Consider the following 25,882-nt stretch of genomic DNA (forward strand, 5'->3'; position numbering starts at 1 on the left):
CAAGAATCTGTTATAGCTTTACAATAAACTGAAAAGATCTTATATGGTCTTGTTTCCTATCTGGTCTACCTGGTAAGGTTGACCTTACCAGGTAGACCAGATAGACTCATTGGTTGCCCTCTTAATATGGGATTGTGAAGCAGCTGGACACATATATTTTAAAGTTAATCCTTCACCATCAGACAACTCTGGCTTGATAAATCTTTGCATTAAATTGTATTATACGAATAGTTTGCAGAAATTGAATTGCACTGTAGAAACAATGTGTAGTCTCATAATCGGGGGTGGGATTCCATCAGTATAACAAACGGTTTGGGGATCGCACGCTTTGCGCGCGCACGTGCCAAATGTGCACTCCACATTTTAAAAAGCTCTAATACTTATCTTCTACTGCAGTCCCTGTGAATAAAAAGCTGAGGCGCGGCAAACTGCTCAGCCATGCGAATCAGCTGTTCTCTAAAAAAAACAAAAAACAAAGCACAGGAAAGAGCAGGGGTGGGCGGCCCACATGCTCGGCACAGCGAACCAGTTCACTGCCAGCTGATCTTTGGAGCAAGGGGTTTGCCTGAACCGGTCCAAACTGGTAGAACCCACCCCCTGCACATAATCGTTTAAAATTGAAACAACATACATAGATGGAAGGGAGATTTGATCTTTACAGTTTCTTAAGAATTGTGCTTGCTCTCTGATTGATCTTGTAACAAGAAAACAATAAATTAATAAGAATAGAATAGGCAATTGCTTTTTTCACTGAAAGTTCTATAAAATAAAGGAACTCAGATGGAGTGGAATTCAACCGCACCAAATTATGCTTAACTTCTTAATGCTTCTTAGGGGTTTGCAGTCAGAAAATATTCTTCAAGAATATTGACCATGTACCTCAAATATACCTACTATAATTCAGTAGCTGAACCCATACTTTACATGCAGAACCTCCAAGTACAATTAGTTAAAAAGGTCAGGTAGCATGCGGTGATTAGATAGAGTTGGTCTGCATTGGATTTATAGCTGAGAAACAATTCTTTCTAAACATTTCTCACCATCTAATGCTTATCTAGAGTTTTGCAGAGCAGGTATGTAGCTGTTAATGTCACTATTAGAGGAGACAATATTAGATAAAACTGATTGGAAATAATAGGAAAGCTTCTTTGGTGATAGACAAAGCATTGGAGTAAGGGATTGGGGGAGAATAAGTCAGTTCAAATTTTGTGTCCTAGTAATTTCACAAATTTATCTAATCGTGAAGCAAGGTTCAGAAAACAGGTAATGAAGTTATGAAATTAATTTTTAATACAAAATGTATATCTCCATCATTATTTAAAAGCACAGTTTATGATTCTGCGCTGGTTTGAAAGGGCTGCAAAAATCTGGATGATCACTAGATTAAAATAGAGAGATACAGAAAAATCCAACTTCTTGCTACTGCCAAGTAATACTCCTGTGTGCTTGGCTTTTTTTTTTTTTAATTTTGCAGCTGAGAAAGGATTATGTTAAACTCAGAAAGAATACTGTAAAGGAGAAGACTCAGAGTGAAAAGTAAGTAATTCAAATGGTCAGTCAAGAATGTAACACAAAAATGAGCTATCTATATGTAACAAGACATCAATACTATGAAGCCATGACTGAGAAACAGAATGATAGAACAGACCATTAAGGCAATAGATGATGAATGTTCCTAATCAAGAAAAGATGACACCATGAGATGAAAAATGGCAGGCCTAGGCACAAATCCAAATGGAAAGTCTTCCAAGCAAGGGAATGCAAAGGACATCTGAAACACATTAATCATGTGTGTGGAATTTTTTTAAACCCCTTATGTTGTGATGAACCAACAAGGACAAAAGGCAATAAAGGTTCACAAGTATGTTGTGTCTGTTGCACCACACCTATTACCATATCCCTCTCTGCTATGACCTCTTTTAGGTTAGGTATTTCTATTTCTTCCATAGAAGGCTGCTACTAGAAGGTGATTACTGTTTGGTCAAAAGTCTAGAGCAGGGGTGTCAAAATGGATTTCTTCAAGGGCCAGGTCAGCATTGTATTTCTCCTCTGCAGGCTGGCCAGGAAGGGGAGGTGGGAAGAACAACGGGATGGATGCCTCCTGCAGCACCCTGCCAGGCAAAATGGGGTGTGGGTTGGCCGCATGCCCCCCCCCCCCGGGGGGCCTGTTTTCAGCTTCCACAGACTCCTGCAACACTCTGCTGACCAAAAATGGGCTGCAGGGGGCCTTGGCCTCCTGGGGCCTGTTTTTGGTTGGCAAAGTGCTGCAGTAGGCCATGGAGGCCAAAAATGGACCTCCAAAAACAGGCCGAGCCCCCCCCGGCCCGTTTTTGGCCGATAAGAGTGCTTCAGGAGACTGTGAAGGCCAAAAATGAGCCTCAGGAGCTGTATGCAGACAGCAGAGGTATTGCAAGCCACTCCTTTGATATTTCCAGGCCTATAGCATTTTTCCAGACGAACCTTCTTAAATGCAAACAGAATTTCTAAAAAAATATCTAAGAAAAATCACACATTAGTAAGGTTGGGGTGCCAAGTAATTTACATAGATTTACATAAAATTCTTTTTAGAATCAAATTAAAATTTATCCAGGTATTCTGAATTTTGAAAATGAAGCAATTAACTTCTCTTTTAGGTTGATAGACTTTTAATGCACATTGTATAGTTTCTATACCTCTTAAGTTCCTATAGTATGTTATAACAAACTTTATAATTTTAGGTACTCCACCTGAATGTACTAGAGACGATAAAAGTGAAATGTGGAAATAGAAAAAGTGAAGTAACAAAACACCAATCAAAGCCAAAAGAACATTTGTGTTAATGCATGTGAAAGGCAAAAAAGAATGAGTATGGGAATGGACAATTTCTACAGCAGTGTCGAGAGCAAACTCAAGTCAGAAGAACTGTCATCACCCAAATGATACCTGTTAGAACATAGAAGACAGAATCATAGGGTAGGAAGAGATCTTGGAGGTTGTCTAATCCAATCTGCTGCCCAAGGCAGGAGCCTTATAGCATCCTGGTTAAATAGCTGTCCAAACTCTTCTTGAAAACATCCAATGATGGAGCACTAACTCCAGGAGGCAAGTGAGATATTGTTGCTGTTGTGAAGTAGGTTCTGGAAAGGAAGTTAAGGTTCTCACATATCTCTGTGTGTAGCTAAACTGTCATCTACAAATGGAGCTTTTCAATTCTGAAGAACTTTGATAAACATGGGTGACAGTTTACTTCTAGAAATATGTATGAACCAGGTGTTTATGTTCGTTCAATGGAATGTGTCAGCTCTCAAATCTTCAAATATTGAATTTTGATTGAGAGGCAAGGCTGTATAGTAATTAGTTTTGTGTAGTCTTGGCCCAAGGCAAATTTTAAAATTTGAATTGCAAAGACTTGCAGATAATTAAAACATTTGTACTGGAGATATTAGAATTTTTATTTTGTTCCTAGTTTTCTTAATTTCTTTTTTTTTCCAGTTATTCCACTCCCCGCCCCCTCAGTTTGTTTTAAATTTTTCCTTTTATGAATTAATCACTTTTTACAATATCAATATGGTTTATACATACTTACAGATTATACATTATGGTTTACAAAGCTTGTATAACATAACTGAACAAATATAAGAGGCATAAAAACTATACAACCTGCGTTAAATCTATCAACCTCAAAGAGAAGTTAATTGCTTCAGTTTCAAAATTCAGAATGCCTGGAGGTATTTTAATTTGACTCTAAAAATTTTTTTTATGTAATTCTTTGAAAATCTATGTCAATTACTTGACTTATATACATATTTATAGGTGTTGTCTGAGGCAAATGTGTAAGTTGTAGCGTTTGTGTAAAGCAGAGGTCTCCAAACTTGGCAACTTTAAGACTTGTGGACTTCGACTCCCAGAATTTTCCAGCCAACATAGCTGGCTGGAGAATTCTAGGTGTTGAAGTCCACAAGTCTTAAAGTTGCCATGTTTGGGGACCCCAGTGTAAAGGCATCACCTTTTATGTACAGGTAGTCCTTGACCATGATTCAGGTGCCTGCCCACCAGCTCATACACATGACCATTGTAGAATTCCATGGTCATGTGACCCTCTTTTGCAATTTCTCCTGCCATCTTCCCACAGGCATAGTCAATGGGAATTGTCAATGGGAAAACTGGCAGGGAAGGTTGCAAGTTGCTTCGGTAAGTTTGCTTTTTCTCCCGAGAAGTCCTACTACAAAGTGCAAGATCCTAGAGATCTCATACTCCCTGTCAGCCCTGCATTCCATAGCACATACCAGTAGCCCCTGCTGGTCTGGTGTGGCTCTATAGCACCTGTCCATGGATGCCGCACCGGTGGCCCCCACTGACTCATCCATAATCTGTAGCACTGCCTTCAGCACTCCACCCTAGTAACATCTCTCCCTGTGCTTCTCACATCTTCCTGTTAACAACTTGTGCAGTTCTGGGGTTACAATGGCAATCAGGGTTACTGTCATTAAGTGATCTAAGTGGCATTACACTTTACAGCTGCTTCACATAGCAACTGAAATTCCAGTCCCAATTACCGCCATAAACCATAAACCACCTGTATTGTCATTTAAGCCCTATCGGGTATCAATGTATATTTACAGGTGTTGACAGGACAACACTAGATATTCTCCCTCGAGCTGCTCGGATCATCCAGAGAGTGGGAAGTGCTCCAGTCTGCGTCTGTGTAGGCTGGACTTAATCATTAGGGAACACGCCGCCCTCTGTCACATGGTCCCTTGTAGCCTCCCAGTTTATGTCCAGCCTTTGCAGAGTTAGGCTGTGTGTTTTGATTGTGCTTCCTACTCTTTGGCTGATTCAAGCAGGATAATATTTCAGTTCAGGTTTGATTTAAGCTTATTATTTCCTTAGCCTCTGCGCATCTGGGGGTGTCTTGAGACTTAGGGGTGTGCGTTTTTTGCCCCCAGGGGGCTGGGCGGGCAGCTTAGCAACACTTAGTGCTAACACCCCCCCCACCCCCCCACCCCCCCTCCTCTCTGCCGTTTATTTCTTTTTTTCCTGCCTTGCTGTCCTGGTGCCTTTCTAAGGTCTGGAGCCTTTTTTATACTGGTTTTCCCCCCACTAACGCCAATTTCAGCATCCTCGCCCTCGTGGCTTGCAGGATGCACCCACCCTGAGCCGCCCGCTTTGCCTTTCACTTTCGATTTCCAGGCAGCCGCCATTTTGGGCGCCGCCTCGTGGCTGGGCGACATTTTGCAGGCCTCCTATTGCTGCGACGTTCTGCTGGCCCTAGGCTTAGGCTCCCAGGCCTAGTAGGGCTGATCTCTCTATCTCCCTCTCCCAGAGGGGAAAAAGAAAGCTGTTCTTTACTCTTTACTCTGTTAATGGTTGGTGTAAGTGTTGGCTTCCGCAGCAGATCTCAGGGTGGGGAATTAGAAAAGCAGCCACTCCCTCCCTGAGGGGGGGAAGCTGCCTGAGGCCTTGTATTGCTGGCGTTGATTTGGCTGATTGGCTTCTCTTCCTTTTACCAACTGCCAGGTTGTTATTCAGTCTAATACAGAATATCTTCATATTTCCTTACATTGGTAATCCAATCTCATTCAACTGGCATTTTTTCTCTCTCAGATTTGCTTAGAGAGACCTAGCTTCCATCACTGTCGCTGCAGTTTGTTTTCCTGGATCCTTATCCTGGTGGGATATAATTGTACATTAAAAGTCTATATCTGTGGCAGTTTTTTTTTTTTAAAGAAAAAATAATTTTTTTTTTTTTTGGTCATATTTTCAGATTATTCATTGCAAATTCCAAAAGGGGGCGCGGGCCAGTTTCTGGATACCCGGCCTTACCCAGGTCGTATCCTAGGCGTGCCAACCGCCTGTACACACACACACACACACACACACACACACATATATTTCTATATATTCATTTTGATACTTCTGTTGTTTTACCATGGCAGATGATAACCCTAACTCCCGCCATTCTTTGAAGGCGAAATCTAAGTCTCATCATGTGCGCAGACAGGCTAAGGAAACCTCCCAGGAGACTTCTAAGGCCTCTCAAAGGGACGCCTTAAGGCGTCATAAGGCACTAGAGAGGGAGTTCGATAGGCGCTCTAGGGTGACTCAACCATCACCCCCAGTCGCCCCTTCTACTTCCAGGCACCCCCCCTCCAGTTTGTTCCCCTCTCTCCAGGCACAGCTCATCCCAGGAGTCTCACAACCCTGGACCAGCTACCAGCCGGATGCCTGAAGCAACCTTCACTCCCACGGCCGCTGGCCTGAGACAGGAGGACCCACCCACGATCGAGATGCCTGAGTACATGAGAACTTGGATGGAGCAGGCTATTCAACAGGGGATAGCTCAAGGCATGCAGCAGATGGCCGGATCAAGCCTTCCTCAGACGGTTCCCGCGCAAGAACCGGTGCCAACTAGGTCCATGCCTGCCCTGGACCCTGCTCCTGGTCAGGTACCCTCCCGGGGGGCCAGCCCTCTTCCAGAAAGGGAACCGGAGGAGGGAATGGAAATTTTAGACCAATACAGGGAGGAGGAGGAGCACCTTGAATGGGGATCCACCTTCCATGGGGAACCCTTTTCAGATTTAGACCCGATGGAAGCAGAGTTGTCGGAGGACGAGGGCTTTACCCCCGTCCAGCCTTCCTTTGTGGGGTTATTCAAGCCCCACATGTTTAAGTCCATCTTGTTTAAGGCCAAGAACACCTCGGGCCTGGCCACTCAACTTCCCCCTGTCCCCCACTCCTCTGGGGAGGAACCGGAGGACGCAATGTTCAAACAGCCCGTGGTGGCCGAGGATGTGATTCCCGCTCCTCCCATTTTCCAAGATCTGGTTTCCAACCAACTGGGTTTTATGGGGGCTCCTCCGGCCCCATCCACACAGGATAAGAGGTTCTTTAACCTCGAACCGGGTTTCTGCTCCCTCCTCAATACCCCGGAGGTGGACGAGCCCATTGTTGGTCTTGCCTCTTTCTCCTCCCCGAGTGACCCACTGGAGGCCCTCAAACCCGAGGATAGGAGGTCTGAATTGGCCTTGCGGCGGGCTCATCTAGCCAACGCCTGGGCAATTAGATCGGCCACCGCAGCCTCCTTCTTTACCAGGTCCTCTGTCCGGTGGCTCCGTCAACTGAAGGCCCACATCCCTCCATCCAATACACGGGCGCTGCAGGACATTGCCAAAATCACAGCGGCGGCAGAGTTCTCAGCGGACGCCACGTACCATTCGGTTAAATTCGCCTCCCGGGCGTTAGCGTCCCAGGTCACTGCCCGCCGCCTGCTCTGGCTCAAACCATGGCAGGCGGACGTGAAGAACAAGGTCAAGCTGGCCTCCGCCCCCATTAGAGGGGAGAAGCTCTTTGGGCCAGCCCTGGACCCTCTCTTGGCCGAAACTAGGGGAAAGAAGAAATTCCTTCCTCCTCTTTTTCGGAGGCCTGACTCCCGAGCCCCTCAGACCTTTCGAAGAGGATCCTCCCGGTCCTTCTACCAGTCCCCCTTCCCCCCCAGGTACCCGAGACCTCCCTCGTATAGAGCATCATATTCCCAGGATCGTTCCGACCCGAGCGATCGAAATAGGAGGGGCGGAGGATTTAAGCGTCCCTTCAGGGGTTCCGGGAGACCCTTCCGCGCTCCAAATGAATCCTCTCTTTTTCCCCCATTGGTGGTCGGCTGAGGCATTTCGCTGACCTGTGGGATTCTACCACTTCCGACAGATGGGTCAGGGACTCCATCAGGTTTGGACTCGCTCTGGAGTTCAACTCTCAACCTCCCGAGTTCTTCATGTCATCTCCCTCCTCTAGGGACCCCTCCAAACGCAAATTAATGGATGCAGCCATCCATCACTTACTCTCCATCCAGGCCATCCAGCCAGTTCCCCCCTCTCAGCGAGGGCAGGGTTTCTATTCCCACCTCTTCGTGGTTCCCAAGTCCTCGGGAGGATGGAGGGCTATCCTGGACCTCAAACGGCTCAACCGCTTCCTAAACCCCCGCAAATTCAAAATGCACACCCTCCAATCCATTTTGCAGGGTACCAGGCAAGGAGATTGGCTATCTTCTATAGACCTCTCTGAGGCATACCTCCACATCCCAATTCGGCCTTCACACTCTAAATTCCTTAGATTCTGTTACAATCACCACCATTTTCAGTATGTGGCCCTTCCCTTTGGGTTAGCCTCCGCTCCCAGAGTTTTCACTAAGATCCTCGCGGCCCTGGCAGCTCGCTTAAGGGACTGCCCGGTCCGTCTCCACTGCTATCTGGATGATATCCTCATCCTGTCCCATTCACAATCCCAAGCAGAGCGGGACACCAAGACTACTCTCTCCGCCCTCCACGCCCATGGTTTCCTGGTCAACCAAAAAAAGAGCCAACTGGTCCCTTCTACCCGAATTGCCCACTTGGGGGCCATCATTGACATGGTGCAGGAAAAAGTGTTCCTTTCCCCGGAAAGGCTTCAGAGTATTCGAAATTCAATTCAGGTTATTCGCCGATCAAAGAGGGCTTCTCTGTTAGATTTATCTAAATTACTGGGAAAAATGGTTTCATGCATCTCTATTATTCCTTGGGCCCGTCTTCATACCAGGTCCTTGCAGTGGCTCCTGCTTCCGTTTCAAAGGTCCGACAGAAGCAACTCAAAATCCTCCATCAAGGTACCTCCAAAGGTCCTCTCGTCTCTCCTCTGGTGGACCAACCCTGCCATCAACAGGGGTCATCTCTTCAAAGATCCCCAGCGTCTCGTCATCACCACAGATGCCAGCCTGAGCGGCTGGGGCGCTCACTTCCAGTCCCTTACAACACAGGGCAAATGGTCCCATGCAGAGCGGGCCTGCAGCATAAACTGGCTGGAGCTCCACGCCATCCACCTGGCCCTCCGCCACTTCCTGCCTCAGGTACGCGGGCGGCACATCCTTATTCTCATGGACAACGTTACCGCCAAGGCCCATGTCAACAGGCAAGGCGGGACCCAGTCTATTCGGTTGATGAGAGAGGCCGAGAGACTCTGCCATTGGGCAGAGCGTCACCTCCTCTCGATCAAAGCAGAACACATTTCGGGGGCCTCAAACACCCGAGCGGACTGGTTAAGCAGGGCCACCATGGACCAGTCCGAGTGGCGCATTCATCCATCCCTTTTCAGGGAGGCGACCATGATCTCCGGTCTCCCGTTAGTGGACCTCTTTGCATCCCCTGCAACTCCCAGCTCCTCGGTTCTTCTCCAGATTCCCTTCCCCTGGGGCCGAGAATCACGACGCACTTCGCTGTCCGTGGCCCCCCGGACTCCTGTACGCCTTCCCCCCGTTAGCTTTGCTTCCCAGGGTCATTCAGAAACTGATCCAGGAGAAGGCAGATCTGATTTTGGTGGCCCCCTATTGGCCCAGGCGACCATGGTTTGTAGACCTCCGCAACCTCTCGGTGTCTCCCCCGTGGAGAATCCCTCCGGACAGGATCTCCCTGTCTCAGGGGCCCATTCGACATCCGGAGCCCCAATGGCTCCAACTAACCGTGTGGAGGTTGAGCGGGAAAAGTTGAGGAAGGAGAATTTATCTGACCAGGTCATTAACACGATCCTGGCCGCCAGACGGCCTTCAACCAATCGGATATACGATGCCACCTGGGTCAGCTTCTGCAGGTGGTGCCATTCATCCATGGTCAACCCGCTCTTGCCTTCGGTGGCCCAGATTCTGAATTTTCTCCAGGATGGGCTCAAAAAAGGTCTCTCAACTAATACCCTGAGACGCCAGGTAGCGGCCCTCTCAACTGTCGTCTCCGGCGACAATCTGGGTCCCCTCTCTCACCATCCCCATATCAGGGCCTTCCTAAGGGGGGCTACTAACCTCCGTCCCCCTGTTGTGCACCGGTACCCCACTTGGGACCTTAACAAGGTCCTGGTGGCCCTCACCAAACCGCCTTTCGAACCCATTAGAGAATCCTCTCTCCAAATTTTGACCTTTAAGGTAGTATTCCTGGTGGCAATTACCTCGGCTCGCCGAATTTCGGAGATTGCTGCCCTTTCGGTGAGAAAGGACCTCTGTATCTTCCATTCCGATCGGGTGGTTCTACGCCCCGACCCGACCTTCTTGCCCAAGGTCAATTCAGCCTTCCACAGGGCTCAGGAGCTTACACTCCCGAACTTTTGTCCCCATCCTTCGCGGGAAAGGGAGAAACGATGGCACACCCTAGATGTCAGGCGGGCCCTCTGCATATACATTAACCGCACGCAACCCTTTAGAAGGTCAGAGTCTTTATTTCTCTCCTTCCAGCCCAAGTCCTTAGGCCACAAGGTGTCCCCTTCCACCATCGGGCGATGGATCAGAGCCACCATCGCCAAGGCTTATTCATCTCAGGCCTTGCCAGTTCCCAGTGGGATTACGGCGCATTCCACCAGGAGTGCGGCCACCTCTGCGGCCTGGGCCACCCAGGCTCCAATCTCAGACATCTGTCGGGCCGCCACTTGGGCTTCCCCCTCCCCTTTCATTAGGCACTATAAGATAGACATCTTTGCGTCGGCTGAGGCCTCGTTTGGTAGACGAGTCCTCCAGCGGGTCATCGAGGACCCAGGGGAGCTTCCACCCCAGACGGATTCCCTCCCATAGGACAGCCAAGCTTTGGTATGTCCCACTCTCTGGATGATCCGAGCAGCTCGAGGGAGAATGGGCGTTGGTCTTACCTGACACGCCATTTCTAGTCGAGCTGCGAGGATCATCCAGCCCCACCCTTTTTAATTTTTTTCCGTCTGGGGGAACCTTGTTTCAGCCAATGATACTTTAGGTCTAGTTAGATGAGAGTTAGACGACTTTCCTCCTCTCTCGACTTCGCATAAACTGGGAGGCTACAAGGGACCATGTGACAGAGGGCGGAGCGTTCCCTAATGATTAAGTCCAGCCTACACAGACGCAGACTGGAGCACTTCCCACTCTCTGGATGATCCTGGCAGCTCGACTAGAAATGGCGTGTCAGGTAAGACCAACGCCCATTTTACTACTTAATAAACAGAACTGTCTTAATTGTCCTTAGGGGTGCAAGGTTTGGAAATCACTAGGGGTACCCCAAAACAATTACAGAGATACTAAAAATGATGTGAACTGAGGAACTTTGGGAAATTGCTTTATGGGATGGGAAGGTAAATCACAGGATCCAGAAGTACAGCTGAAAGAATGAAAAGTGTTTTCTATGTCATGTCGTGTCACATTAAACTTCCTATTTCTAAACTGATCATCTTCCTCAGAGAGAGGTCTTGGTGTACAATATTATACTACACTATACTTTATTATACATGTAGTCCTTAATTTACAACCTTTTGTTTAGGAACCATTCAAAATTACAACACTAAAAAAGTGAGTTATGACTGTTTATCACACTTATGACTGTTGCAGCAACCCCATGGTCATGTGATCAAAATCCGAATGCTGGCAACTGACTCGTATTTATGATGTTGCAGTGTCCTGGGGTCATGGGATCAATCGTTGTGACCTTCTGACAAGCAATGTCAATGGGGAAGCCAGATTCACTTTACAACTGCAGTGATTCACTTAACAACTGTGGCAAGAAAGGTCGTAAAGGTCCAAAACTCACTTAGCCACTTAAAATTTGGGTTCATTTGTTGTCATAGGTTGAGGACTACCTGTACTATGCTAACCACCCAAGTCAGGGGTCTATTTTATGCCTCTAATTAGAGAATTTTGTTTAATCAACATATCACAAACTGTAAGTTATGCAACAAGGAATCAGTTACTCCTTACCAACGCAACCTTTTTTTGTTTCTATAGAAAGATACTATGCAGAGCAGCAGCTTCTAGATTCTAGACTAACTTTCTATAGAAGATCTTATATATAAGATCACAGTTTTACTGTTACTAATATCATGCTTCTTTATTCCTTGGAGTACAAAAGAACATCCTCCTAGTACTATTATTATCTACTTGAGGAACAATGGAATAAACAGAATAATGACATCTCTGTTTGAGAACTTTGATCCCAGAGGAATGTGAAAAGACCAAGATAGAGCAACAAAGGCATAAGTCATAATACAGGTTCTGTAAAGAGATGAAGAAAGCAGAACCTTTTGTGTCACTTAGATAGTGCATCAAAACATTCTTTTCCCCAGAGCCACTGAAAGTATCATGATGCAGATGTTATTTTGACTTTTAAGCTTCACTTTATACCTACTAACTGCAATAGGTGTAGCATGCTTCCCTATCTGAATATTTACAAGATGGGTCAAATTCTATTTCCAAGAGTTCTCATCAAGGACCATACTGGCTGGTGAAGTCAAGGTGTAAAGATTCATTTATCTGTAAGGACCGTAGGCTTGGGTATTATAATGTGAACTTTGTTATGGTTCAATATGAAGTGTCTACCATAACTTATAATTATGCACCTCTTTAATCTTATATACCCTTACAAAGCACTCATTTCCTAGTACTGTATTATCCCCATTCAGTGACTGAATGAATATGTGTGGGGCTGTCTGACTCCATCCTGACTCTTGGGAGAGTACACCATGAAATAATTAAGAATAAAGTAATGCAAAGACTATACAAAACAGACACCCAGAAAAAGAGAGCCAATGCCATGAAAACATAGGGATCACCAACTATTCTACTCCAAGGCCTGGAGGAAGACTCAGATTTAATGATCTTTGTTAAAAAAAAGAGTTGAAGGAATCTCTGAGGGGGACATTGTTCCAGAGAGGAGGCAATACAATAGAGAAGACCCACTTCTTGGATCCCATCGGGTGACATAGTCTAATTGATGACACCCAAAGCATACATACGCTGCCTGATTGTATGTTTTTATTCTCATCTTCTAGCAGTGGTCCAATCTGACCTGGATAGTGTTGGCTTTCTACCTGAACCAGTAAAAGATGGCTCTCCCATCTTTTTGCTATTAAAAGTTCTCCGTCTACTTCTAGCTGGCTGACCAATACAAACTACTCATAAATACATTTGAGTTAAGACTTAGGATAGCTTTGTCACTTTAAATGCACACTAAATGTACATAAAATGTAATTTTGTTGCATACAAAGCTGTCAAAGTGTCACCACCTCCAATATACACTACAAAAATATGACAAATAAATAAATAAGTAAGTAAGTAAGTAAATAAGCAAGCAAGCATATACCCACATATATTATATATGACATTATATATGACATAGAGAAACCACACAGTCTAGTTCGGATGTATATATGAACATTATTGGTATCTACTCTGACAGGGAGCAATACTACATGGTTCCAGATAAGAATGCACATGGAGTCCTATATTAAAATGCTGGGAACTGGATTTGGGATTTTTTGGGTGCAAAATGCAAGGAAACTGAGCTTTGTCCTCTGCTACTCTCCAGCTTTCTTATAAATATATATTGCTTAAATGAACAGCAACCGTTTGTATGAGTAACACTCTTATTAATAAGGCTGTTAACAGCCTACCCATTTACTTGTAAGACTATTAAACTTAGAGGGATTTATTCCTCTCTGAGTAGACCTAGTAGGCCTAGAAAGAACTATAATGTTCATTACTGAAATGTGATTTAGGTTACAATTTATCCACATTGCTTTGTGAGTAACATCCACTGAACTCTAAATGAAGGCTAACCTCAGAATATGATAACTTTGTCCTTATGAAAAAGCAAAGAACTTTATATAAAACCATAGTAATTTGAGGATTTGTATTATAAAATGTCTGGATCCCTTTACGTCCTGGTTTAGCTACTTTAAAAGATATCTGCATTTTGAGGAAGGAAAAACACTATAACTTTATTACAAACACAGCTGGGAACAACACCTGTTTTCTAAATCTCTTTTTCTCCCTCGGGTAAAGAGAAAAGAGGTTCAAAATTAAGGTTAATCCCTTTTACAGCTTCATTTAATTTTTTTAAAGAAAGAAATTCACTGGAATGGACTGTATTTTTAAAAAGTGCAGCTGCAGTTTTGTTTAGGAGTAGGCTTCAAGTATCTGTGCATGTGAGCCTCTATATTTCCCTTTTCATCATCTGAAAATGGCGAAGTAGTAATACTAAGACTAAAACATTTTTTTAATTGAATGGAACAACATTCACTTGTTAAACATATTTAACTTTGCAATAGTGATGAATATCTGTAGCTCAGGTATTGGATGAGGGTGAATGTTCATTCTCCAAGCTTGTGGTCTGGTTTCTGAACATTTGATTACCAGCCGAGGGAACATCTTCAGCAGAGTTTAGGGGATGTCAGTGTCAGTGTTCTTCTGTTTATAAGGGCTTTAGGTGTGGGCATGTCAAGTGAGGTTTTTGTGATGGGTCAGGTGTGAGTCATCAGTGAGTCTTTTGATGAGCATTGTGATCCATCACATGAGATCAGGGTCATTGGGAGGTGAACTACTGGTGTGTGTGTGGGGGTGCGTGGGTTGGTTAAAGGTTGGTGCTGTCTCTGGTGGTGGATTTGGATTCTTAGGGGTTCGTAGGCTGGTTGTAGGTCAATGTGTCTGTTGATGGAATTGTTTGTGGAGTGCCAGGCTTTGATAAATTCACGAGTGTGGCAGACGATTTTTGTGTTGCTCCAATCGAACTGGTGCTGTTTGGTGTCGGTGTGAATAGAGATTAAGGATTTGGGAACATGATGTTTGACTGCCAGCTGGTGTTTGTGGATCCTGGTTTTTAATTTTTGTTTCTCCCAAATAGAAAGGGCGTTGCTACTTACCTGACATGCCTGTTCTCTTTGAGCTGTGAAGAGCATCCAGTAGTGGGAGGTGCTTCAGTCTCCGCATATCTAGGCTGGGCTTAATTTGTGGAATGCTCCTCCACGGTACTCCTCCCCAGTGTTCTCCAGTTTTGGCGAAGACGGGAGACATAACCGCCTTCGTCCTCAATGCCCTAACACACAAGAGAAAAATCTCCCAGATGCCCCAAACTATACAGCCTCCCAAAAATATACAAAGGCATACCTCTCAGACCCACAGTCAGCTCCAGAGGAGCACCACTACAAAACCTAGCTAAACACTTAGCAAAACAGCTACAGTCCCATGCTGAAACAGCAGCTTCACATGTACAAAACTCATACCACTTCTTGAAAATGATCAAAGATCTACACGTGGAACAAGAAGATCTGCTTGTAAGTTTCGACGTGGTTTCACTATTCACTCAAGTCCCGATAAAAGAAACTCTTGAAATCATCAAAAATAAATACCAACCAGCTAAACACCTCATGGAACTAACAGAACACTGCTTATCCAACACATATTTCATATACAAAGGACAAAGATACAAGCAAATTGAAGGAGCCCCTATGGGGTCACCACTGTCACCCGTCATTGCAAACCTGTTCATGGAAGAATTTGAATCCAGAGCGCTGGCTAATGCCACCCACAAACCCAAATTATGGTTAAGATACATCGATGACACATTTGTGATTTGGCCCCATGGAAAAGAAAACCTAAACAATTTCCTAACACACCTAAACAACACACACCCCAAAATCAAGTTCACCATGGAAATGGAAACAAACAAACAACTACCATTCCTAGATGTACTAATCTACAAAAAAACAGATGGCACACTAGGACACACCATATACCGGAAGAAAACACACACCAACCACTACCTCAATGCCCAATCCCACCACCACCCAGCACAGATAAACTCCGTGGCCAAAATACTAATAACTAGAACCAAACACCTGCAGACAAGACACACATAAAGACTGAATTATGCACCCTGACTAAAGTATTGACAGCCAACAGCTTCCACAAAAGCAAAATCACCGACTTGATCCACAAAAACACACTGAGACATAATGGAGACCTAGAAGATGAACAGACCTATGGAACAGCTGTCTTGCCCTACATAAGAGGTACTACAGACAAAATCAGTAAGATACTACACAGGCATCACATCAAGACTGCCTTCAAAACAGACAGAAAAATAGCAGCCATCCTTAGAAACCCCAAAGATAAAACTGACCTGGAAAACCAAGGCATATACGAAGTCCCCTGTGCATTATGCCCAGCCACCTACATTGGACAGACCAATAGAAGAATTAGTACCCGCTTGGATGAACACAAAAATGCAGTAAAAAAGCTGGAACACACTTCCTCACTAGTCCAACACATGAAAGCCACAGGTCATAGCATCAATTTCAATGGCACCAAAACCCTAGCCACTATAGAAAACCCCAGCCACAGAATCATCAGAGAAGCCATAGAGATTGAAAAAAGACCAGAAAGCATGAATAGAAGAGATGATTCCACCAGACTGTCAATTATTTGGAAGCCTGAACTCACAAACAAAAAATTCTCCACACCCCTAGCCAGGCAAACACCTGGGCACAAACAGATCCCCCCTGATACCTCCAGCTCAAACACACCCCAACCAGGTACCCAGATGAAACCTAGCTTCCTAACAAATGATAGCCATCCATTTACTCTGAGCCAAGCTGCACTAAAAGCCTCCAATACAGGAACACAATGTTGCCAGCCAATCAAGACACAAAAAGAGCTACAAAACAAACAGAAGATATTAGAAACACCAATCAAGCAGAACACAGCAAACTCCAAGACCAATAAACACAGACCAAGACTCCCAACCAATCAGGATGAAGAAAAAACCAGTCTGGCACAGCAATAGGCTGCCCCAAATTTAAAACTGAAACAACTGTAAAAGTCTGACTCACAGACGAACACAATACAGAAGCCTGATGATGGCAGATGAGATTCTGCTGAAACGTTGCTGCAACTTTAAAAGCACAACTACAATGATGTGGGAAAATACCCGAACAAAGCTGAATACCATACATGTAAGTACCCGTGAAAACTTAAGAAAACAAATATATATATATATATTGGGGAACTTTGTGGAAAAATATCTTCTGGTGGTATCTGAATCTACCATTGTCTTCTTCACCATAAACTTTTTCTCTTGGGCAGAATCTGGTTGAGTGGCCAAGTCAGAAAATAGGGATCAATGCTTTACAGTACTACTGTTCAGTTAACTCAGTTTCAATGTACACAGCTTTACTGCTGTTTTGGTGCTCCTGAAAATGAGCCATGACTTTCCTTTTTATTATTAATGAACATAATAGAACCCATTTATTAAACCTGTACTTTCCCCTCTGCTCCTGATGCCTGTTTTTCCTTCCAGTATTTGACATGTGACAGTAAAGCTTCAAGTAAATGTCCCCACTGCTTCCTCCCCTGTGAATTCTTGCCACCTGCTTCCTAGCGTTGAACAGATGTATATATGTAAAACATAATGAAACCTATTCATTCAATCATTTATCATTTTAAGGAGGAAAGATGCTTTCTTATAAGCAAAGCACAATAGCTATACCATCTTTGGTTTAATATTTTAGCATAACTAAAAATGCTACAATTCTTGGAAGGAATATCATGGAACAGAGAACATCTATTAGCCATGTCAGTTTAGTCTTTATGATTACTATTATTTTTATTTTAATGTATACTGTGCCTATTTTTCAATATATGCGCACATAGCCATGCATACATAAAATCCTATCATGAAATGTAAGAGAATTTTTTTGTAGATAATTGAACAAAAATATTGCATTATTTATAAACAAATGAACAGTAAAAAAAATCCTATTGCCAGTTTCCTGAAATGTTCTAATTAAGAATGGCTTTTGAGTCACAGAGAGGCATGAATATCATTATGAGCCATTTTTCAGAAAGTTACAGCTCTCTCAACTGATGAAAAGGATGGGCCACTTCATCTGCAGAAAAATGTCTACAGAAAAATCCTTGTCTTCAGCACCTTGTCTTTTATATTATAACATTGTTCTTTAATGAAAAGTGTATCCATTTTTCAGGTGGCACTCACTGCCTTCTCAAATTCCCAAAATGTTATTATTTACCAACCCTGCCATAAAGGCTGATGATGATGATAGTACATTAAATAATATGTCCAAGTTTTTAGTACTCAAAGTCGCTAGTACACGAATGGGCTATCAAAATATATATTGTATACTTGGAACTCTTTTAAGTTTGGAGATATTCCTCTGGCTGATGCATCAACATTTATTTTTTACTTTCTTCTCTTCTGCAAATTTTGTATTGGACTTATCTAATAAAATGCATTCATCAGTGAAAACTCCACATAATTCTGTACTCATGAGGGGAAGCTTCACACAATATTGTGTACACTGGAGAAAATGGCTCATTAAAAATATCTATGAGAGAAGAAAAATATATACCAAAACTGCATACAAACATTTTGCATGACCGAGTAGACCAGACTAAGGAAATTATGCCATGTAAATCTAAAACTACTTTTATTAGAAGAGCTGCAGTATATAGGTTGTCCTCAATTTATGACCATTGGCTTAACAATGCTTCAAAGTTACTATAACCTTGGGAAAAATGAGTTATGACCTGGCCTCCCACCTCCAGAGTCACATGAATGCAATTTGGTCAATGATAATTGGCTCACATTTACATCACTTTCAGAATCTTATGGTCACATGATCATGATTTACAACCTTTCCAGCTAGCTTTGGACAAGCAAAGCCTTCTGGGGAATCTTGATTTGCTTAATGACTGGATGATTCAATTAATGATCACATGATTTGCTTCACATGATCTGTTAAAATGATTGTAGAATCTCATGTCATGACTTGCTTAATGACTGCAAGGCTTAGTGACCAAAACTTCGGTCTAATTGTGATTGTAAGTCGAGAACAACTATATCTATAGTAATAGAATCTTATAAGTCTGATTGTGCTTCCCTCCACCCTCACTTTATCTTTGTGTGAATTAGTGGGGAATCCTATCTAAGGTATTTCCTCAAGTAAGTTTTTTTGGAATGGGCTTAAACTGTGCTTCTCTGATTGTTGCCTTGGTACCAGATCTTCTGACTGTCCTTCAAAGTCATTCTCTGTGTCCTCTTTATTGGCCATCCATTTAATATGTTTTATTAAATTTCTTTACAAAGCCAACATTATTAAAAATAGCTTCGCTGACTAATCTGGCCAGAATTGATCAACTCAGTGAATAAATTAACCAATAGCTGGAATTGTTCATACATATACACATGTTCTTCCCTTACAAATGATGGCTAGTATTACATTGTGATATATGTGTATAGTCAGAATGGGAAACCAGGAAATAATATGATTGATAGATTTTTCAGTCATGACATGACATTGATGAGTTGAAAAGTCCTCTTCAGCCAAAGTATTGCCTTGGTTTCTCACAATTGACGATAATAAATCAGAAGAATTCCTGGGAGGAGTAAATAATAAAATGTGGTTGTGGGCTTGTGTGTTCTGAGGAAGATATGCCAGACAAGTCTTACCATACATGACAAGTCTTATCAGAGGAGCCAGATGTGAGGGTTGCAAAGCACTATGAAGTGGTATATACGTGTAAGTGCTATTGCTATGCAATTTAAACAAGAAAGGGTTGTAGAGCAATATGAAGTGGTATATAAATCTTAAGTGCTATTGCTATGTACAGTAATTTACAGAAAGACACACTGGATCAGTTGTCGTAGAGGTCAACAACGACCTTGTTAGGTGCTGGAGTTCCTTGACATCTGATGACAAATGGGCTACAGGCCTTAGGACTGTTGGCTGGGCAACCAGGGCTAGCAGCTGTAGGACTACTGGAAGAAAAGTTGTTTACCTATTGAAAATATTCAAAGACTGAAAACAAAGATCTGAAGGACAATGAAGAAGATGCACTGAAACTAGTATACTAGTTTGGCTTACTGACTACTGGAGATATCAATCTGGTCTACAAAAAAGACCAAATGAAGAACACAAAAGAGACATGACATGTCAAAGTATTACTAGGTCAGTACATAAACAAAATAGCAAGCAAAGCAGATCTGTCAATTGAAGAAAGAGACAGAGAGGCTAATTCTGCCTGCACAAGACCAATCATTAAGAACAAATGTATGGAAAGACAGAATTGAGAAGATAGTAACAGACAGTAAATGCAAAGAAACTGAAGAAATAGAGGATCACCTAGTTAACTGCTAGAAGAAAACTGGAAAAATTGACTATAAGTAACAGTATGAGAAAGTAGCAACAATGTTATATTGGAATATCTTGAAGAATTACTCTTTGCCTGCAAGCAAGAACTGATGGGGTTACAGAACAGACAAACTAACAGAAAAGAAAGTCACTAAAGTGTTCTGGAATTTTAGAATTCTAAAGGGAAGCATCTGTCACAAAACACCCCAGACTTAACAACTATTCATAAGAAGAAGAAAAAAGTCTGGAATCTAGATAGTGGATATTGCAGTACCTGGAAACAGTAGAAGAGAAGAGAAAGAACTGAAGAAAATAACAAAATACAAAGGCCTGTGAACAGCAGTAGAACGATTATGACAAAAGAAAGCGAACACAGTAGCTACAGTGTTAGGCTCATTGGGTGCAATTCCAAAACTTATGGAACACCACTTAAACAGCATGGGTGTTGACAAAAATCACAATCAGCCAATTGCAAAAGGCAGCTTAACTTGGAACAGCTTCTATCTTCTATAATACCTTTAACACAATCAAACATCTCTCTATATCTGGTTCTTGGGAAGGATCTGATAAGAAAATAAAATGTCATATGGCTGCTATATGATTCTTTCATTAACAACAATGTACAGGTTGTTCTTCATTTATGACTGTTTGATCAGTGACTGTTCGGAATTAGAAGAATGCTGAAAAAAGGGGACTTAGGACCCCTGCCCAAAGCTATGGCTGCTGCAATGTCCCTTCAATCACATGAACAAAATTTGGGCGTTTGACAATCTGCCATCCCTTATGACCAAGTAAGTGCAGGAAAACTTTCATTCTTGAACTTATGTTATTGTGTATGGACATGAAAGCAAGTAGTATTTATAAATCATGTTACAGTTTGATGAAAGTGTGTTAGGTTAAGTCTATTATCTGCTTATATGATGTTTACAACCTTAAACAGTTCTAAAATATTAAATAATTAAATTAAACAATAAATAAAATGAAGTCATTACAGGTTATCAAAATATCTCCACTTTTAGGTTTTACATGTGTGCGTACACACACACACACACACACACACACACACACACACACACACACACAAAGACCCATTCACTGTTTCTTAAAAAAAATAAACAATTGCTATTCACTTTGAAATTATGTCATTGGTTATTATTTTAGTTTTTAATTTTCTTTACATCATTAGTATATGCCACTGGATTACATTTGTTTCAGATAGTCCAATTTCTGTCCAATAATTCTCTGGTAGTGAACCAGCCCTCCACAGAACCACTAGAGAAACTGTAAAACAAACTTTTCTCCTCCCACTAATGTTTTGAAAAAGTTGAAGCAGCACATGAAAGATCAAGGAGTGCACTGTGGTTTCCCACAGCGCACTGTACTTGAGAGAGAAGAAAATTCTTCTCTTAGAATATGATAATAACCACATCCCAAAGTAGTAGGTATTTCTTCTCTTTTTCCTTTCTTTCATGACTAACTGGTCTAACCATGGTTTGCTTTACCCATAGGTTGGCTGTTTGTAAGCATCCTAAAAATTGCTAAATAGTTTGGGGAGCAGGAATCATTCCTGTTCTCTAACAATAGGAACATTAATGCACTCTAAACAAAGGACAGGACCTTATTATTACCCAGTGCATTCCTTTAACTTGCAGTGCATAAATCACTCATTATGCTGCTAAACCTTATCAAAAGGCTCAAGACTATTATCTTAAATCCACCAACTTAGAGGGTTTAAAAGTTACACTATAAACTGTCTGAAGCCCAAGTACTTCATTTTAACTAATTGTGGATCAAATTGCTCAACAAATAAAGGGGGAAGAGAGGAACCTTGGAAAAAAGGCTACTTTGGGAAGAAAATGTAATGCAAAAAACCCAACAAACCTGTATTTGTTGCTTTGGGATACACTTGTGATGTATTGTGCATAAAACTGTTTCACCCTTTATAGCACATTTCTCATCAAGTTCCCCAAATCTTATCCAGAGGTTCTCTCAACTGTCTGGAGCCAATTAAGATAAGAGGCTTATAAGAAGGTTATACACAGAAGGAGAATCTGTTGCATTGAAAAATATTGTTTCATAGCCAAAGTTGAAGATTGTTCGGAATATTATATGAGTAATAGATTTAAAAATCCTTATAGCATGAGATTCATACGCACGGCCCAACTGTAAATATAAATATATGATTGATGTGTTTTCTCCTCAGTGTGATCTATATTTGATATCTTCAGTATTCCAATTTTGTGATGCGAGGCTTTATTACCTCATTAGCTGCTCAGAGTCACTCTACAAGTGGGTGGCCCCTATAAATGTAAGGTAAATAACTAAGTTTGCTCATGTGATGTAAGGACTTGATACTTTAATGTCCCCCTAAAGGACAAAAATCACACCTTCCCTGAAATTAATAATCATAAAAAAATAATGGTTCTTTTAACATACTGTCTGGAAGAAAGGATATTTGCTATTCCCAAGAGTCCGTTAAATATGGAAGGATGTCATTATGGTGGTTTACATAATTTGCATAATAATGTTACTATACAAATCATGGAAACTGGTACAAATAACTATTTGCATCAACATGGCTGTTATAAAATTAAGATAAAATTAACTGTCTTGTCCAACTTACTTGTATGCAATGGATAGATAGCTCTCTTATTTTGAGGAGTATATCTAAAGGATCAAAGCTTCATTATATTAATCTACATTTTCTATCTTCTGAAGCCGGAATGACAGGCAAAAAAATCTTACTTTAGTTTAAAACATAAGATATAAGATATGCTTATAAAGGGACGTAGACGGCTTCTGTAAAAGATCCTGACAATGTCGTGTTTGTAGTTACAAAATCATTTCTTGGTTAATTGCATCTTTCAGGACAGGCAATACATCCATATGAGGATTTAAAAAGCAATTCTATTCCTTTTCTATTTCTGTCAGCAATAGAGCAAGATCTATTTTATACGCTACATTGTGAATGCTATGAAAAATCACCTTTCTCAATAATTTACAATAACACCCTCTGCTGGCAAGTATTAAAAAACCCTCCAGATTTTGTATTTAACAATACATGCAGCATTGTTGCTAAACTACTGAAGTGTTTTCATTTTGTAAAACACTAAGATAAAAATCAGTGCACATATTACTTACAAGATGAGATGTATTTCTAAAGGTAGGTTTTGATCTGTCAAAGCTTGTAAATATTTTTTATAAAGAGAAGTTAAAATAGTTTCTCCTATTAAATGGCCTTTTTTTCTTTTCACAATTATGATTTCTTTGACAGCATCTCCCTTTATCAGGTATACAAATCTATAGTAGGTTGTAATGGACATTTCAGAAGGAACTTAACAGGCAGAGTAACCAATGTGAAAAGAGAAAAACACCCAGAAAGGATTCATTATTATTAAAAGCTTTGTTTCCTCTTTCTTGGGAACTTGGGATAAGCAATTTTATCAAATGGTATAAAAACAATTCTGAAAGAACTAGTCATCACTGACTCACAGATATCTGGAATCTAATACTTACAACTTGGGTAAGTATTTGAGGAAACATTTATTCATTTTATTTATAGAGCCATCTTTCCCACAATTTGTGACTCTGACATCAGTCACTGATCTGATTCCTGTAGATAACTAAATTAATGCACCTGTAGAAATAAACACCACAATATTGGTAAACAGAAAACTCCCCTTGTAGTCTGTCAATCATAATTCATGCTACTCCAAAGTTGTTCAGAGAGCTTACCAAAGCTCAACTGGCTGAGATGTTTTTTTAACCTGCCAGTGGGAACATTCCACAGTGCGTTGCATTTCAACAAATATTTAAACTTCTGTCAGAAGGCACTTGTAACACACTTGGCTATTCGGGTGCCCAAACCTTTCCTTCTGCCAAAACAAGATGCCCAAACCTTTCCACTGAAGTAAGAAAGAAATCTCATCGAGGAAATCAATTAAAATTCCCCATTCATTCCTTCACCCTGTACTAACAACCACTACCACCAGTTATCACTAGGATAAGTTAATATACCCTCATCCTTGCAACTGGAAGCGAAAACAGGATTACCTGGCAAACTTCATAGAGTAATTTGTATTGTTCTTCTTGCTTCTGAAGAGAGCACAAGCTGCATCCCATGTTTCAGAAAAAGATTCTTCCTGATTTGCTGTGAGAGCCAGAAAGTTGTTTCCAAGCATGCAGGCAAATACTCCTCTGTCACACACAAGATAATCAGATGAAACTGAACCAGCTCGGAGTGGAGATGCTCTGATCACTTCTCTGCCTTCTTCCTTAACACACGCCCTCTCACGGTACACAACCCTCCCTCTCTTCTGCTTTAATCCAATGCACACACTATATACTGCTATTCATGCATATTAATCAGTTCTCATTGACTATTCATAACAGGCAAGATACAGAGGCTATAATTGCTGCCTATGACAGCTGAAATTTCTCTAATTAACAAGCAAGCACTTCAGTAGAAAGGCATAATAAAAGACACTAACAATTCTGTAAACCATTTTGTAGCAATTACAAATAAACAAAACTGCATTTTACTGTAGTCCCCAAGGATAATTTTTAGCATACTTGAGCAGATTAAAAGTACATTTTAAATGTAAGTCATATCCCAAACACTTCTGCTGCAGAAACCCAACAATAATGGGCTATGTTAACCTATACAGTGAAATTAAAGAAAACAACAAATATTTAAAATAATTCAGCTACAACTAAAGAAACGTCTGTTGCGAAGAGGCCAGATGTTGAACAAAGGGATTTAAGACCTTCTGGAATAATGTTTCTTGACACCGGCAACTTTAAGATGTGTGGGCTTCAATTCCCAAGTATCCTAGTCAGGATATGGGGGAATTCTCAGAGTTAAAGTCCACACAACTTAAAGTTGCTAAGGTCAAGAAACACTGTTCTGGAAGCTATGAAAATTGGGAGGAGGATATTCTGAAACTTTTTAAAGGCCCATTATTGCCAGATAATCCCATAATAGCAAAGTTTATCATACCTGAATTCCCATTAGCATCATAATAATTAGAATGTGGTTATAGCACCTAATGATATCAGGCAATATTGTATAGCTATGCTATGTTTATATATATATAATACAGAAGAAAGACATTGCAGGTTTCTTTAAAACCCACAATATGTGTTCAAAATAGATAGTGACTGTTATAACTCCTCTTCGAGCATTCAACCTATAAATTAGAATTTCATTTGTAGCACATTTGGCTATTTGGATGCATCAAGGCATACTGATTTATTGCCTTCATCTGATAAATACTTCATATTGTCTTTTGTCTTTCCCTCAGGTTAAGCACTGACAAGAAATAATTAGAACACAATACCTATGCTACAACATACCAAGGATTGGTTCATATGTTATATAATTCTTATTCATAAGTTAACCACAGAGATGGTTTGATATTATAGTTACAGAACTAGACTTCATGACTTTAGGCCAGTAGTGGGATTCAATTTTTTTTACTTCCAATTCTGTGGGCGTGGTTTGGTGGGTATGGCAGGGGAAGGATACTGTAAAATCTCCAGTCAGAGGTAGCATTTGCCAGTTCTCTGAACTACTCAAAATTTCTGCTACCGGTTCTCCAGAACTGGTCAGAACCTTCTGAATACCTCTTCTGCTTTAGGCCAATCATGATAACTTCTTAGCATACAAGTGTGTTGTGTAGATAAAATGGGGCACAGAAAAATGTGGACATTATAGCAATTAAAAAACGTTCTGAACTAAAATCTAGTTTATACCTCTGCTAAGTTCTAGAGCTCACCCAGAATCTTCCAGCACCACTTCTTTTATTCCTGAGATGATTCATCCCCCTGAATATGTAGTGATGACTTGCAAGTTTATTTCTTTGCTAACACACATGGAGGACTAGTTTTTTTCAGATATACCACAAGATTGCAACAGATGAAAGCTTGTCCCAAACTGGCAATAAACTTCTGAGTT

The 25,882-nt window shown here is 41.6% G+C and overlaps 1 protein-coding gene across 2 annotated transcripts in view; it reads right to left on the bottom strand.

The window, feature by feature from the left end:
• Positions 1-25,882, bottom strand: part of PDZRN3 (PDZ domain containing ring finger 3) — a 201,717-nt gene that overhangs the window by 49,537 nt on the left and 126,298 nt on the right. The window contains exon 1 of one of the 2 annotated variants that reach the window (XM_087923691.1): positions 23,980-24,241. The exons of the other annotated variant lie outside the window; for it this stretch is intronic. Within the exon in view, the coding sequence (XP_087779817.1) occupies positions 23,980-24,048 (69 nt within the window). The 5' untranslated portion in view covers positions 24,049-24,241. Of the gene's footprint in view, positions 1-23,979; positions 24,242-25,882 lie in introns of those variants that run through there. 2 annotated transcript variants of the gene reach the window in all.

Source organism: Pseudonaja textilis, chromosome 2 (assembly GCF_049901715.1).
Source record: "Pseudonaja textilis isolate UNSWEBS1 chromosome 2, rPseTex1.2, whole genome shotgun sequence".
Taxonomy (NCBI): Eukaryota; Metazoa; Chordata; class Lepidosauria; order Squamata; family Elapidae; genus Pseudonaja; species Pseudonaja textilis.